This window comes from Belonocnema kinseyi, chromosome 9, assembly GCF_010883055.1.
Source record: "Belonocnema kinseyi isolate 2016_QV_RU_SX_M_011 chromosome 9, B_treatae_v1, whole genome shotgun sequence".
NCBI lineage: Eukaryota > Metazoa > Arthropoda > Insecta > Hymenoptera > Cynipidae > Belonocnema > Belonocnema kinseyi.
Window position 1 is genome coordinate 49,822,226 of NC_046665.1, and position 18,255 is coordinate 49,840,480.

Consider the following 18,255-nt stretch of genomic DNA (forward strand, 5'->3'; position numbering starts at 1 on the left):
TATCTAGTCGGGAGTGGTGCTGACTGAAAACAGATGATTTGGAGCGATTCGCGCGCCATCTGTTGGTCATTCTAAGGACTTATTGAACTACCCTCGTACGTCAGATCCCAAGTATACCCCTTTGCACGGAGTTTATTTTCGAATTTTTAAAATCTAACCATAATTTTTCAAATATGATAATATTATTAAGAGTTATTCGATTTTTATAAACAAATATGAAACAAAGTCATAAAATTAATCAATGTGAATACAAAAAAATGTTTGAAAGAAATAAAAGGATCTGAGATTTTGTGTTCTCGTCTCTGACCTTGCATTTGATAAAAATGAAAGCAAACGTCGAATCTCTGATTTATAGCTTTACATAGAATACCATTACTCTATGAAATATTTTTTAAAGAATACTTAGTCGGTTGGTCCAAAATTGAATAAAAAATTTCTGTTCTCGAATTTTCTTGTGAATTATCCCCGAATTTGTTCAAATGCATACAAAAATAAATGCGTTTTTAAAAGATATTTAGAGATTTCGTAAACTACATGAAATTTTACAAGTATTTTCTATAAGGAAAAAATACCTCTTTATAAATTTAATTCAGAATCGTCAATATTAGGTGAATTAAGTAAAAACTAAATATTTCTGTTTGCAATTAGCCACAGAATTGAAAAAATTGAGTTTGAAATATTATCTCTATAAGCCTATTTCATTTGGACCCAAAAAACCCCATAATAGAAAAATTGGGCTTTGCGAAGTTTCGACGATAATTATGATTTTTTTGCGGTTCTTGTAATACGAATTATTTCTAATACATCTAAGATTACTTTCTACTGATATTTAGGAGTTTCCCTAATTTTTTAAAACAAATTATTATCGCTTATAGCCGTTTTTTCTCAAAAGATTTTTCCACTTTTTAATTAGAGCGAGACAATAATCAATTAAATTTAACGGAAATAATTGTTTAAACTTTTTATTTTTATTTATAATAATATTCTTCTAAAAGTTTATCTTCTTTGTCCACTTTTTAATTAGAGTCAGGTAATAATTAATAAACAGTTAATAAAAAGAATAGTTTAAAAGATTTATTATTACTCTTAATAATCTTCTTTCATATGTTGACTTTTCGATTAAAATGAGTTCACAATTAATTAAATTTAGCAAGAATAATGGTTTAAACAAATGATTATCTATAACTTTCTTTAATGTTAGATAGTTGCGTTTTTTTAACTTTTAAATTTCTTGTAGACTTTTCAATGAGTGAATTAACAATCAATGCAAGTTAGCAAAAATCATTATTTAAACAATTTAGTATTGTTTATAAATATCTTGCCTTAGAGACCTGCTAGAAAGTGGTGGTTTTTAGACATTTTTAGCTTTTTTCATTTTTTAGGTATGAATAAATAATAAATATAAAGCACTAAGAATCTTTTTTTTTTAATAGTGCTTTGCTTGTAATTATAATACGAAGTATATTGCTGCGCCTGAAACAAAATTAAGTAAATTGTACACTCTTCACTATCAGCCCCCTCCCGATTCTTTGGGGGGAAAAAAGTTATCTAGTGTAAATTGAGAGGTAAATGAATCATTTTTACGTTTTTATTTCAGATAAAAATATCCAGAATCTTTAAACTCTTGCCTTATTAACTTACATTAATTATAACCTCATTCTAAGTAAAAAGTTGACAAAAAGTTAAGAATTTATGAGAAAACCGCAAGTTTCTAGCATTATTCTAAGTGAAAGTAAATTTTATCCTGTAATTGGTCGTAAGACTGTTAGATACATAAATATATGAAATGAAATTAAAAATAATAAATAATTGTGTATTCAATTATGTTTGTTGAATTGCATCAATTCCTACCTTACTCTGAGTGAAAAGTTAAAAAATTGAGAAGAAACGCGACTTTCTATTAGCATTACTCTAAGAGCAAATAGTTATAAACAGCAATAACTATTCTGTTGGAAACTTATTTTTCTTTGTTTAAAAATTATTTTTTCATTTGAAAATATATTCATTATATTTTTGGTTGAATTCTTCTTTCATTATAAGTTGAAAATTGAATTATTTGGTAGAAAATTCAATTTTTTTTTTGAAGAGTTCGTATGTTTTAGTTAAAAGTTCTTTTTTCGTTGTTAAAAATGTGTTTTTTAAACCAAACTTCAACTGTTTCATTTTTATTTGAAAAGTCACCATTTTTAGCTGAAAATTTAACTATTTTGTTGAGGATTAATTTTTCTTCATTAAAAATCAATTTTTTTTTCAATCTGAAATTTTTAATTATTAAATTTTGAATGCTTTTAAATTGTCTTATTTTCGAAATTTTAGTCTAAAATCATTTAATTTCTAGAATCAATTGAAAATTAAATTTATTAATTTTGTACTTTAAAATTAAAACTTTATATTTCCAGTAATTCAATCTAAAATTTTGTTTAATTTGATATGTTTTTAATTGAGAATCGTTTAATATAATACATAATAGATTTTTGAATTTAAAAAATTTTTAATGTTAGAAAATAAAAATCCTAAGGACAGAACGCGCGTTCCTCGTGCGTGCTTTTACTGATAGTTACTAATATATTATAATTAAATATATTACAGATTTTAATATCGAATTAAAAAAAAATTATCAACTTAAGTTATTTTTAAAAGCAACTGAGATCTTTTCTCTCTTTAAACCAAATTTTCTTCCAAGAATTTTTACTTCCGCCCTCAAGGCGATTAAATATCCTTATGCGAAATTTTGCGCCTTTGATATCCGATAATAGTATTTTTACAATAGACCCATCGATTTGAGGAAGTCGACTGCAATTTTTCGACCGACTTATAAATAATACAGGAAATTGAGCCAACGTGCATAAGATTTTGGTAAATATAGCCCAAGAGCTTCTTGAAATACAAACTCCATGGGTTTAATATATTTCTGGAAGAGAATCGTAATGGAATTCCACTTTCCTCAAAATTGATTTTGAATGAATAACGTCCCTAGACCTTTATTTTTGAAAAAGAAGAATATAAAAAATTTTAAAATTCTTTATTAGACAAATTTTTTAATATCATAAGTTAAAAAAATTTAGAGACAATAATTAATTATTTCTAATTGAATGCGTTTGAAATTTAAAAAAATATGAAATACTTTAAATTTCTAAGCATTTCTACCAAACAGATGAATTTTCATGAGAAAAAGTTAATTTATTTTTATATAAAAAGGCAATTTTTAAGCAAATTATTTAAACTTTTAACCAAACAGTTAAATTTTTAGGCGAAGAAGTCGAACCCAGAAGACGAATTTTCGCCTTAATACATAAATTTTCTACTATGTAGATGAATTTTTATCTCATAAAGTGTAAATTTTGAACCAAGACTGAAGTAATTACATTTTCAAATGAGAAATTTAATTTTTAAATAAAACAAAAAACGATTTTGTAACAAAAAAGTTAAATTTTCAACAAACAAAGATTCATTTTCAACCAAATGATTAAATTCTCAACCAAAAAGATGGATTTTCCACTAAGAAGTTTAATGTTCTACCAAAAAGACGAATTTTTAATAAAATATATCAATTTTCCACCAAAGTTGTTTAATTTTGACGAACAAGGGGCGAATTATGTATGTAATTTTTATGGGGCAATACATTTGAACTTAATCAGTGCTATAATCAGTCATCACGAATTTATGACTTTTAATATTAATTAAAAATACGTGGTCCTAAAAAAAATGAAAAACTTCAATTCTTGGAAATCCTATTAAAGTTTCTTCAATTTTATGAAATTCCTTTTTGTACCATTTCAAATATTATAAAATGACATTAAGTCTTTACAATCCGTTGAAATCCAATGAAATCCCTTGAAAACCATGTAATTATATGAAATCTTAATATATTTCCTGAAATTCTGAAAAATTCATTTAACTATCTTGAGAGCTTCTGAAATACTTTAAATCATTTAAATCTTCGGAAATCTTATTAAATCCGGTCGATCCTTTAAAAATACCCTGGAATCTTTTATAATATCCTAAAAGTATTCACCCAAGAGACTATTCAGTATTCACCCAAGGCGCCAAAACACTATTAGCATAACGGAAAGACGCAGTGCGCGGGTACTCACTCGCGTATATTGCGCAATATTATGTATTACAATTGGAAACCCTCGACACTGGATTGCAACCGTGAGTTTAGTATTAACTAATGTATGGTTTATTTGTGATTTTGGTTTTTTGGATAGCTATTAAAAATTGAATGCTTTATGAGCGAATAAAGTGCAAAATGTTTTGTTACTTTCAAAGCGTTATTTCTCAGACATTTTGTCAGTCTCACCTGACCTGAAGTATTACGAGCCACCCTAAGAGCTTTCAGTAGCATACGTTTTAGACGAGAGATTAATGACTTTGAACTCTATGCTGATATTTATCAATCTAGGTCTAGGTTTCAAGATTAGTTTACTTTTACTTTGGTCCTTACGCTACTTTTAGCAAATTACAGCATTGGAAATTACTTCAAGGAAGAACAGAAACCTGTTAACCTTCTGCTTCTATTAATTTCCTTCCAAAATTAATATTATGACACGAATCAAAATGATGCAACTAAACCGCCAATTTTGCAATATATCCAATTATGAAAAAAACATGGCGCATACTCGAAACAATTTAAATCTATTGTGACCGGGAAACCCTCGCCATGATTGGATGAATACTTCCTTTTTTTTGCCAATAAAAAAAATCTGTAAACTTTGATATAAAAAATGTAATGTGTAGATTTGGGAAAATTACTAAAAAAGAAGCGTTTTAAGAATTAAAAAATGTTTCAAGAGAATGACAATATTTCTTAAAATTCCTGGGAAAATGTAAAGTATTTAAAAAATGATATCCTTAGAGGAAGTTGACAAAGATTTCAAACATGAAAAATCATTTCCTAAAATTTCGAAAAAGAAAATGGACGATTTTAAATAAAAAATGTTCAATTGGCAAGATTGGAAAGTTTTATAAAAATCTTGATCAACTTGAAGAGACATTTAGAAGTTTTAAAATGATTTAAAATTAATTTAAACTTTCAAAACATTTAAAAGAAGTTAGAACAAACGTACATTTTTGAATATTTGGTAATAAAAAATTTCCAGCTTCTTCAGGATTTTGAAAGGCTTCACGATAATAAAAAAATTTCTTAAAACTCCTAGGAAAATTTAAACCGATTTTTTATTTTTAAAATATGATTTAAGAGAAAAATGACAAAGATTTCAAAACATTTTTAATTATTTCATGAAATTTCGAAAAAGAATGTGGATAATTTTAAAGCAAAATATGTCAGCTAACAAAATAATGAAGTTTTATCAAATAAATATAATAAAATATAAATTTAAATAATAAAAAATAAAGAGAATATCTAAAAAAAATTTTAAAGGTTATAAAAAATTTTCATCATTGGCATAACAGAATCTGGAATATTTGGAGGTAATTTTGTTTTTCAAAATTTTGAGAAAATTTGTTTGAAGATTTTGAAAAAAATTTCAAATTTTTTTAAGAAGTTTGAAAGACTTTATGAAACTGAAAAACCTTTCTTGAGATTCCTGGAAAATTTGTAATGGCATTTTGTTTTGCAAATTTAATTTTAAAGAAAATTTAAAAAGGTTTCAAAGAATTTAAAAAGATTTATAAAAATGTCGAAAATATCTAGAAGATTTACGGACATTTTTTTTATTTTTAAAAAAATTTTCGACTATTTAGGTATATATAGTTCAAATAAGTTCAAAAGATATCTTCTCAAAGTCCTAAATATCTTTTTAGCTGGCTCGAGTTATTCTCAACATTTTTTCAAATCCTGAAAAATAAAAATATTATACTTTTTTGACGTATCTGAAATCTTAAAAAAATTTTTTAACTTTGGCAAGACTATTAGGAAAAATATATATTTATATAACCTTAAAAGAAAACGAATAAATAAACTTAAAAAAGAAATTTTTATTGGAAAATTTTATTTTGTATTCAAAATTAGGCAACTTGATTTTTTTATATTTAAAGTAACCTATACAGTTTATACACTATACCAAGATGTTATTTACGTAAATATTTTTGATGTGAAAAATTAAACATTCTTATTCTTCTTAGTAAATGAGGCTTCTTTTTTATAGGTTTTTAAAAACCAAAAAGTTTCAGCTTAATAACTTTTGTTAATAATTTTTAGAGGCCAAAGAGATTTTTATTTTAAGTTTTAAGTTGATACCTGAAAAAGCACTGTTTTTCTCTACTAACTTAATTTAAAAATCTGAAAATAATATAACAATTTTCTTAAAATAACAAGGTTTGTTAATTTATTTTAATTTTATATAGCTTCTGGGAAATTCAGGTTAATGAATAAACGTTTTTTAATTTTTCAAAACGAATGATAAATGATGCATTTAAACAATTAAAAAATATTTATTCCTATACATATTTCTGTTCTTAACAGAAACATGTACAAGTAAAACTTCTATAAGGAGATTCAATATTTATTAATTGCAGAATTTAAAATTTTTTTTAAACTCAAATCTGCTTGTATAATTGAAATAGTATACAAAAACTACATTTTTATCAATTTTTATTTTCTATCTAGGAGAAAATCATGTTTTCAAATTAGATTTTATAAGCTCTATAAATGATCTTATTTATTTTTGTGATTTGGAAGATTTTTAATGTTGAAAATATAAAATTCATGTGCAACTAAATGTAAAACCCTGAATCTTTTATTTGTAAAGGTGTTATTAATTTTTTAGTAAGAAGCATTTTAAACGTAAAAAAATTTTTAGTAGTGAGAACTTTCTACCTATAATAATTGGCAAGACTTTCTAAATTTATTTTTAATTAATGAGGTCTCTAGAAATGATTTTTATCTTCTTACAAAAACTATACAATCGGCTCACTCAAATTTTTATAAGGGATAAAAAATATATAGATTTTTTGACTCAAAATGGTTGATAATATTTTTGAAAGGCTAAAAAGATTCTATTTCGTTATAATTAAGCAAATATCTAAAAAAAAACTTCTTTCTCTACTATTTTAATTGAAAATTATGTCGAATCTTGAAGTATATTTTGGAAAATTGAAATATTTTTTAGAATTTTTTTTTGTGTTCAAAATTATTTCTTTTACTGAAAATGTAGTTACTTTATTATTATTTTATTTTGTTGAAAATTCGTCTTTGTATTGAAAATTATTCTTTTTGGTTGAAAAATAGTAATTTTTATTTATTTGAAATTAGTTTTTCAAACTGTAAATTAAGGGATTTTATTTGTGGTTGAAAATTTATCTGTCATAGTTAAAAACTTAACTAGTGGGTTTAAAAATGAAGCCTTTTTGATTGAATATTAAGTTCTTCTTAAAAAATTTTTCCCCCGGTTTAAAACTCAACTGTCTATTTAAAGCATTCGTTTCTTGAGACTAAAAACTTGACTGTATAATTCAAAATTCGCTGATTTGGGTAGAAAGTTAATCTTTTTTTTTTATAATTTATCTATGTATTTGGTTGTGGATTCAGCTATTTTGTTAAAAATGCGCCTTTTTATTATAATCAATTGCTTGATCACTTTTTTTTTGTTTATTTGAAGATTATTTTTTACTCTTAATTTAACTGTTTCATTTTTGGTTATAAGCTTCTTTTTTTTTAGTTGAAAATTTTACTATTTGCTAGATTATTCATCTATTTGATTGAAAATTCTTCTTTTAATGAAAAATTTATTTTCGTTGTTTAAAATTAGTTTTCCAAACTGTAAATATAGCGACTCTATTTATTGTTGAAAATATATCTTTCAAACTTTAAAATCAAGTATTTGGTTGAAAATGAACTTTTTACTTTCTCATCCACGTTTTGAGACCCCCTGAATCCGAAAAACAGGTTTTTACGAATGCGTCTGTCTGTATGTCTGTATGGCTGTATGTATGTCTGTCTGTCTGTCTGTGAACACGATAACTTTTTAAAAAATTAATCTATTAGATTGCCCTTTGGTACACTCGTTGAGTGTCCTAAATTAAAGATCAAGTTCGTTAGCCAGCCATTTTGGATAAAAATTTAAAAAGTGGGCACATTTTGAGAATTCAAAAAATTTAACAATTTATCCTAATAACTTTTTTTTTTAAAAATCAAAAATTACTAGAGTTATAGCATTTTCAAAATCCAGAAAAACAAACTAAAATGAGCAATTTAAGCCAAACAACGCATGATACGAAAAAAGTCTAGAGAAGAAAAACGTTGCTTTTTGAATGCCCTACAAGATTATGATAACAACTTTTTCACTTTGGTCAGAAAGTTGAAAATTCAAAATTTGATCGTACAAAAAATGTTTGAAACTACATTTTTTCAAGATGTAAAAATTCTATGCACGGTTGTTCATAGTACTTCAAAACTTAAACAATTTATTCTTCTGACTTTTTTTATAAAAAGAAAATTATCAGAGTTAGAGCATTTTTAAAATCCAAAAAAACAAACTAAAATGAACATTTTAAACCAAACAACGCATGATATGAAAAAAAGTGAAGAGAAGAAAAACTTTGCTTTTTGAAATTTCTACATGACTATGATAACAACTTTTTTAATTTAGTCGAGAAGTTGAACACTTCAAATTTGATCGTACTAAAAATAATGAAAAATCCAAAAATTACATTTTTTGGTCAAACTATGCAAGATACGAAAAAAATGAAAAAGCTCAGATTGCGCGCCCTGGAAAGAACTACAAATTAAGAATGAATCACTTTTCGATATAAGCTACGAAAAAAAATGAGACAAAACTTTTTTATCCAAAAAAGAGCTATAATTTTTAATAGGACAGTTAGTTTTTTCTTTAGTCGTAAAAAATAACATTCTAAATAAAAATATTAAATTTGTTTGAAAAAACGACACATGGTATGATCTTAAATTACCAGACAAAAGTTGTTTGCCTGAAAAGATCTATAAATTTATTATTAATTATTTTTCGATAGGACGAGTAGATTTTCTTTTAATCGTAAAACATAAGATTAAAAATTAAAAAATTAACTTTTTGGAAAAAGCACAGAAAAGACGAAAGAGGACAAAGGATCCTATATAGGACCTTATATAGGTTCCTGTATTAGACCATATGCAGATGTACAATAGTTTTTCTTTAATTGTAAAAACAAGATTAAAAATGTAAAAAAAATATAAAAACAAGGAAATAAGTATTAGTGTGTTTCAATTTTTATGCATATTATGAATTGTAATAATATAAATTTATTAAAATGATACATGTTTCAGCGCAGCTTAGAATTGGATGTTTTGAGTCTAAATTTTAATGTGTTTGCGCGCGATGAGAATGTGCCCACGTAGCAGGCAGATTTTTTGTTTACAATTAACTTTCTTCCTAAACATTTTCCTCTTCCGATTTCAAAATCAACTGTTTTATAAAACATTTGTTTTTTTAGGTTAAGAACTTGAATATTTCATTTGAGATATGCCTATTTAGGTAGAAAATTAATATTTTTTTAAATGCTTCTTTTTTTGTCGAATTCAACTGGTTGATCATTCTTTTTTTCCGTTGAAAATTAGCATTTTTTAACTGTTAATTTAACTATTCCTTTTTTGGTTGTAAATTTCTTTTTTTTAGTTGAAAATGTAATTATTTAGTTTAAAATTTATGTACGCTATTCAAAAATCATTTTTTGACAGAAAATTAATCATCTTGGTTGAAAATTCATCTTAGTAACTTAAAAATTCGGCTATTGGGTAGAAAATTCAAATATTTTGTTTCAAGTTTAATTATTTTATTGAGAATTCAACTATTTTGTTGAAAATTTATCCTTTTAGATTGAACATTCATATTTTATCGTGGAAAAGTCATCTTTCATCGTTAAACATTCATCTTTGACCAATCGTTTCATTGGGTTTTGAGACACGCAAACCATTGTGATGATAGGTTCGTAAAATAGAAATACGAGGGAATCCCTCGCCAGCCTGTCTTGATCGCTTAATTTAGAACGCGAAATTTCAATTAGGGGACAGACCTTGAAGTTTTTAGCTTTCCTTCATTCATAAATAAAGTTGTTATTTTTTAAAACTTTTAGTATACCAGTTTAGATTGAAAACTGATCTTTCATAGATGCAAGTTCAACTAATAGTTTGAAATGTTATTAATTTTTTTCAAAATTTTATCTTTTTGCTTAATGATGCAACTTTTTGGTAGATAATTTATCATTTCGGTTGAAAATATAACTGTTGGGTTGATACATAACTTATTTGTTTTCTTTGGTAAAAAATTAAAATGTCTAGATAAAAATTACTCTATTTTTTATTTAAAATAAAAATATTTTTTATTTGAAATATTTAATAATACATTTTTATTTAAAAATTCATCATTGTAGGTTGAAATTTCAACTAGTTTGTTGAAAATTCCTTTTTTTGTAAAATTAAAATTTTCTAACTGGAAATTTAACAATGTGGTTAAAAATCAGATGTTTGATGGAAAATTGATTTTTGGGGTGAACGTTCAACTGTTAAGTAGGAAAATCGTCTTGTTGACTGGAAAATTCAACAATTTTGTAGAAATTTAATATATTTGGTAGAAAATTCACCTATTTAGTAAAAAAAATTTTCTGTGTGTTGAAAATTCGTTTTTGCAACAAAATTATATATTGCATTTTTGGTCGAAAATTGATTTTTTTACTTCTATAAATCAACTGGTTTGGCACAAATTTATCTTCATTTTTTAACTTGAGAATTGTCTAATTTGGTAGAAAAGTTATCAGTTTTGTCATTTTCTTAAATTCAACTATTTGGTTGAAAATTTATGTAATTCGTGAAACATTTGTGTTTTTTATTAGAAAATTAATATTGCTGATTGAAACTTTAAATATTCGGTCAGAAATTGATATATTTAGTTAAAAATTCATTTTTTTGTTTGTTAAACATTTATTTTCTTACCCTAAAATTTTAATTCTTTGTTTCACCATGAACTTTTAGTTTGAACAATTATATTTTTGCGCTGAAAATTCAACTGTTTAGTAGATAATTCGTTTTTTGGCTTAAAAATGGTACTATTTGATAGAAAATACAACTGTTGTGTCATTTTTAGTTTAAAAATAAAACTATTTGATTTAAACCTTATGTAGTTTGTGAAAAATTCTATTTTGGTAGAAAATTAATCTTTTTGCTTGAAAATTCAAGTATTTGGTTACAAATGTATGTTATTTGTTAAAAAACTCGTCTTTTTCAATAGAAAATTGATCCTGCTGGTTGAAAATTCATCTTTTTCGTTTAAAAATTAAATTATTTGGTTAATAATTTAACTTTCTGTAGAAAGTTCGTCTTCTTTGCTTGAAACTCCTTAATTTTGGATAAAATGATTTTTCTTTATTGACAGCAAAATCTTTCTTGATTGCAAATTCAACCTTTGTTGCCAATTCGTCTTTTTAGTTAGCAAATTCATCTTTTTTATAAAAATTTTTTTTTGGTTAAAAATTATTCTGTTTTTTTTCTGTTAAAATATTAACCATTATATTTTTTGTGAATCTATATTTTTTGGCTGAAAATTCAACTTCTTAGTTAAAATTTGAACTACTTTATTATTTGTGGTTGATTTGAAACAATCTATTTAGATTATTACATTCTTTAAACAGGAAAATAAATAATAAAAAAAATTCATTTCTAAAATTGCTAATATTAAAATAAATTCTTTTTACAAATACTTAAATAAAAAGACTTTTTTTTAAGAAATTGAGATAAAATTATTCGGACTCAATTAAAAGAACTCCTAAAATTTATAAGCAAGCCGTGCAGATTGGAACGAATCATGAGTTTAGTGTCTCTATTTAAAAAATTCTATTTAACATTGAAAAGTAATCTATTTTATTGTGTCTAATTTTTTGCAATTGAGCATTAAAAAGATTCTTCATTAAAAACAAAATTTCCCAACTACCTCACTTTTTGGCTCATTAGAGATAAAAATAAGTGAGGCTGGTTTTGGTTGACTTGTTTCCCTTTTTCTCCCTTTTTTTCATTTGGTTATTTTTGTCTCCAATGACCTGAAAAGTGAGGTAGTTTGGAAATCTGTTTTTTGTTGGTGATTATTTTTGTGCTTATTTTGCATTAAATTATTCATGAATATATATACTTCTTTATTCATTTATAAAAAAACAGTAAGATTAAAAAAACCTTCCCCTAAATCATTTTACGTAAATTTTGGAAAACTACTATATTCACAACAAAAATTGCTCGGAAAAAATTACGTACGATAGTGGAGGGGGATGGGTCAAAACTTACGGACCTCTCTAGTGGGTTTTATGGGTTTTTAAGTTGAATAATTATTTTTTATCAGATAATTGAAACATACTTAGAACTAAAAAATTTGGCTACTATCGAGAAAAATAATTGTTTTGGTCTTCTTTTTATATATGTTGTGAAAACCAATGAGATCATTTTTGACAAAAATTAATAGAAATTTTCACGAAACAAAAAGGAAAACATTTTTTCTTAATTTTTCTTTAGTATTACCTCCTACTTCAATTAGTTTGGGAAAAATAAAAAATAAAATAATCTGTATTTTTGTACAGAATAACATTTTTTTAAAGACTTTCTGACCTTTACAACATATTTTGTTCATCTAAATCGTTTCATTTTTTAAGGAGAAAAATGCATTTTTTAATTTTCTTCACATCGATGCCAATATATAGTGCTAATATCACTTCAAAAGGGATTTAGAAATTTAGAATTTTTTTTAAATATAACTTTAAATTTAAAAAGTTGAAAAAAATGTAAACTTTTAAAGATTTTAAAATTAAATTTGGAAGTTTTAGAAGAATTATGAAACTTTTTAAGGTAATAAAAGAATTTTTGTAAGATTCCTGGGAAAATTCTAAATGATTTTTAATATGGCAAATTAATTGTAAGAGAATATTCAAAAGGATTTCAAAACATTTGAATATATTTCCAAATTTATAAAAAAAAGAAAGCTGGAAGATTCTTAGGAAACTTTTCTAATTTTGCAGAATTTTTTTTAAGTTAAAAAAAAATTCGAATCAATTTACAAGATAGCTTGAAGGTTTAAAAGGTTTCAAAAGATCAAAAAATAGTTTAAAATTCAAAAAGATTTAAAACAATCTAAAGCTAAATGCAGATTTTTAAATGAGACACAATATACTTTTAAAACTTTTAAAGAATTTAGATGGCTTTCAAAGAGAATAAGAGAATTTCCTTACATTCCTGGGTATTTCTTTATGATTTTTACTTTAAAAGGCAATTTTCAATCAAAACTTAGAAATATTTTAAAAGTTAGTTTTAGGAAAATTGGAATTAGTTAAAAAATATTTAGGGATTTTAGGAGTTTTTAAGAGATTTAAAATATTTATACATAACTTATCAAGATTTCTGAAGATTTACAAAATATTATTAAAGTTTTTCAAAACTTATAAAAGTCCGACATATCATTTCAATTAACTCAATTCTTTTTTAATTTGGCAAAATTCCGCGAAATAAATTTTTTTGGTTGAAAATATTTAAATACTTTTTTGATGCATCTGAAAACTTTTAAAAACTTTTGGTATTTTCTCAAGAATCATAGAAAAATTATATTGATTTAACCCTAAAACAAACAGATAATTTTTTCCTAAAATCTAATTAACGCTCGAATTTAAGTGCTTGAAAACTTTGAAGAAATAACTAGTTATTTAAAATTTGTTTTGAATTAAAAATTATTGTTCCCTTCAAATAGAAAAAATAGCTCGCATGGCGCGCGATTGATGTTGTTATTTTAAGTTAAAAAGCACTGTGGCTTAGTATACGTTTAAAAAATAATTTTGTTAAAAAAAATATGGAAGTAGATCAGAAAACGACGATTTGATTATAAGATTAAGTGAGTCCTTTGTGCATACTTGGTATTTTGGCAGCACGCGAAAAACCTTGGAACTATAGTAACAATAAATAGTTAGGAACTAAAACATGCATGATCATTAGTAGCAAATGACTGTATGTTTTCCAAGAGTGTGTTCTAGATCTGAAAGATGAATATGAAACCAATTGGAAAATTTTCTTTAGGCTATAATGGAGTAGATTATTTTTATATTTTTTGTAAGCCTCTGTATTTTGTTGCTGACATACAGCGGGCAATCTTATATAGGCACGCCCTGCATTAAGGGAGAGATGTTTTAAATTCGGGAAACCCCTAGCGAAATCCCAATTCACGCATTTTTAAACATCGGTTATTCAAATTTAGATGGATATCTCTTAAGCAGACTTTTAAAAATTCAGCTGTTTAAAGTTGAACGGTTGAAAATTTAATTTTCTTGAACCTATTTTTTTTGGAAATTAAACTTTTTTGTTGAAAATGAAAAAAAATTTTTCTCATATAGTTAAATTTTCCATATTTTCAATTTTCAACTGTTCACAATTTAATTTTCTTTAATTTGCAAAAATTGAAAATTTAATTATCTTTTTGCAAATTCAACTATTTGTTAAAAATACTTAAATATTAAAAATTACACTTTCGAAAATTAAACTGTTAAAAATTTAATTTAAAAACATTCAACTCTTTACAGTCAAACTGTTGAAAATTCAATTTTCTTACATTTATTTTGTTTAGAAATTAACTTTTTTTAAATCGGAAAATTGTGTACCAAAATAATAAAACTTTCAATTTTTTTTTAAATTCTCAACTGTTGAAAATAAAATTTTCTTTAATTATCAGCAGTTGAAAATTTCGTCACCTTGTTGAAAATTCAAATATTTGTCAAAAATGCAGAGTTTTTGGTTAACAATTTAACTGCTGAAAATTCAACAATTTGAAAATTTTATTTTATTTAGCTTAGTTGAAAATTCAACTCTTTTGCTAAAAATTCGAAAATATTCACTAAAATAGTTGGATTTTTATTTTTTTTCCATTTTTAACTGTTGAAAATTCAATTCTTGATAATTGAAGAAAAGTGAAAATTCAACTGTTAAAAATTCAATTTTCCACAGTTAATAATTTCATCGTCTTGTTAAAAATTCAACTATTTGTTGAAAATTATTTACTTTCGGTAGAAAATTGAATTATTAAAAATCCAAATATTTAAAACTTAACTGTTGAAAATTAAACGGTTGAAAATTTTTATAAAAAAATTCAGCTGATACAATTCAACCATTAAAAATTCAATTTTCTTTAAATCAATTTGTTTGAAAATTAGCTTCTCTTTTAAATAATTGGAAAATTGTCTACCAAAATAATAAAAGTTCAATTTTTAACAGTTGAATACTTATTCAACCATTGCAAATTCAATTTTCTGCCATTTTTAATAGTTAAAAATGTAACTTTTCTATTGAAAATTGTTAAGCAAAATAGTTGAATTTTCAATTTTTTCGTTTATTAACGGTTAAAAATTAAAATCTTGAAAATTGAAGAAAAGTGAAAAATCAACTGTTGAAAATTAAATTTTCAACAGTTAAAAATTTTATCATCTTGTTGAAAATTTAAGCAGTTGTTAGAAATTAATCGTTTCTAGTTGAATTTATATGTTGAAAATTTAAAAATTTATAGTTTAAATGTTGAATATTCAATTTTCTTTAACTTATTTTTTTTAACTTAAATTCTTTTCTTGAAAATTATAAAATTTTCTACCAAAAGAGTTAACTCTAAAGTGAAAAATTTTAAACTGTTGAAAATGCAATTCTTGAAAAATAAGGAAAATTGAAATTTCAATTTTCATAGTTTCAAATTTTAAAATCTTGTTGAAAATTCAACTATTTGTTAAAAATTCGTCGTTTTGGTTGGAAATTCAAATTAAAAATTCAGATGTTAAAAATTCAAGTTTCTTCAATTCTTTTCATTTTTCAATGAAACTCTTTTGATGAAAATTCGAAAATTGTCTACCAAAACAGTTAAATTCTATTTTTTCAATCTTTAACAATTGAAAACGTAATTTTCTTTAATTTTCATCAGGTTAAAATTAATTCTTTTCAAAATAATAGTTTTTGGATCAAAATTTAAGTTTTGAAAATTCAAATATTGAAAATTAAACGGTTGAAAATTTCACTTTAGAAAATTCAGCTGCTGAAAGTTCAAAGGTTGAAAATTCATTTTTCTTTCAAATTAAATTCTTTTGTTAAAAATCTGGAAATTGTAATTCATTTTTCGCTACCTTTTCTTAATTGGAATTTAATTCTTTTGCTGAAAATTAGAAAATTTTCTACCAAAAGAGTTAAATTTGTTAATTTCTTAAATTTTCAACAGTAATAAAATTAGCGAATATGTTAGCAAATTTAATTTTTTTTTAAATTCGACTATTTTGTTAATGAGTCGTCATTTTGGTCGAATAATCAACTGTTTTGGTGGAAAATTCGTCTGTTTGGTTAAACAAATAAAAATTTATGTTAGAAACGCCACTTTGTTCCGATAAAAATTCATCGTTTTGGCGTCAATGAAATAGGCTGACTGAAGCAGTTTTTTATGAAATTCAACTCGTTGGTTGAAAATAATTTTTCTTGGTTGAAAAGGATCTTCTATTATTTAAATTTCACTTTTTAAGGTCGATAATTCAACTTTAATCTTCAAATATCGTCTTTTTGAATTAGAAAATTCGTAAAAAAATCACCCTATGTCCTCTATTTCGAGAGGATTTTGGACAGAGAAGTCTGCCAAAAAGAAATTTTATTTCGGAAAGCAGAATAACATAGTGGCTAGAAGTAACAAAATTTGGTTGTGTTTCCATAAAAAAAATGAAACCAAACCCAAGATTTTATTGGTTTAACAAAACATTTAGTGAATTAACAAAAGGTTTTTTGAAAGAAGCAACATTTTTGCTTAAGCAAAATTGTTTTCAACCAAAAATTTTTTATGTTATTATTCCTTGTAAAGTTCGGTTATTTTAACGACAATTTTTTTTTGTAGATGAAAAGCGTTGGATCCGTTTACAAATTTTATGGGGCAGTGGTGGAACGAACTGCTTCAAAATCGAGTGCATGTGAAAAGATGGAGCGTAATAAAGTTCCCTAAAGATGTTCAGGTGTTGAGAAGGCACTCGGGAGTTATCATTCAACAGGAAGGCTGTGATTAGAAAAAAAATGACGGTGTCATACCAATATGAAGTCGCTAGTTCGACTAGTGGAGGTTTCACCAGGCTGCTGTTTATGTGGCGAGGTTCCTTGTATAAGCTTATTTACAGGGAACTTCTTCTCTTCCTAGTTCTCTTCGCTGCAGTTTCTGCTATTTATCGACACGTCTTGAATGCGTCACAGAGAAGGTGTTTTTACAAATTCCATACCTTTCTAACAATAAATAGTCATAAAGAAATTAAATTTCTCCAAATTTTTCTTAATTTTAAAAAATGTCAAGTTTCGGGGCAACCAAACTTTTGATAGCTTTAGCAGCAACAAAATATTTGTTTTTTTTTCAACAAAAAATTGTTTGCAATAACCAAATTTCATTTGAAATAAGAATTAAATTTTTAGCATTTATTAAGAAGGAATCTGTATTATCATTTAGAGACTAGATGGAGCTATGAATTAAACATTTTGTTTTATTAATCTTTTTCAGAAAAAATTAATTTAAAAAAATTTCTTAGGTAACGCTTATAATCTTGTTCCAGCGTCCCATAGTGAGGAGAAATGATTCTGTGAATAAATTAATTTTTAGCTTACTCTATTAATTGAAATTTGACGTTTTTTGTTTAAATAAAAGATTTTTCAGCTTGAAATATTGATAAAAAAATTTGAATAATTTTTTACTCAGCAACAAACATGACATTTTCCATTTTTAGAAGTACTATCTTTTTAGATTTTAAGATGAATCAAAGAAGGTCTTATACTAGGCAGTCTGATAAGTACCTGCAAATTCTAAGAGATGGCATTAGTATTCAATAATGTGAACCATTTTCGTCGAGCTTGATCCGTCAAATGACGCCTGTCAAAACTTCAGCCACTTATGTTTACGCATTTACAAGTTACAGCACTGAGAAGCGACTAACCTCCGAGTTTTTTTTAATATGGAAAAATCTGGGTTTCGAGTTTTGATCAAACACTTACTATTTTCGCAAGAAAACGGTATCCGAGACCAAGGCCAAGCTGGATAAGTATTACCCGGACTCTGCACCGTCGATTGGAACGATTCATAAGTGGTTTACCGAGTTTCGTTATGGCCGTACGAGCACAGTTGATGCTGAACGATCTGGGCGCCCAAAAGAGGTCACTACACCAGAAAATGTCGACAAAAACCATGATATGACGTTCAATGATCCCAAAGTGAAATTGAGAGAGGTAGCTAATGCTGTAGGCATATCATTGGAACGTGTGGGCAATATCGTGCATTCAGTTTTGGGCATGAAGAA

General features: G+C 25.2%; 1 protein-coding gene across 2 annotated transcripts in view; it reads left to right on the plus strand.

Annotated features, from left to right (window-relative positions):
• Positions 1 to 18,255, plus strand: part of LOC117180332 (bestrophin-4-like) — a 59,502-nt gene that overhangs the window by 19,331 nt on the left and 21,916 nt on the right. Inside the window, exon 2 of one of the 2 annotated variants that reach the window (XM_033372773.1) lies at positions 16,821 to 17,172. In XM_033372773.1, coding sequence (XP_033228664.1) covers positions 16,994 to 17,172 — 179 coding nt within the window. In that variant the 5' untranslated portion in view covers positions 16,821 to 16,993. Of the gene's footprint in view, positions 1 to 16,820; positions 17,173 to 18,255 lie in introns of those variants that run through there. The other variant, XM_033372774.1, reaches the window with a different exon arrangement.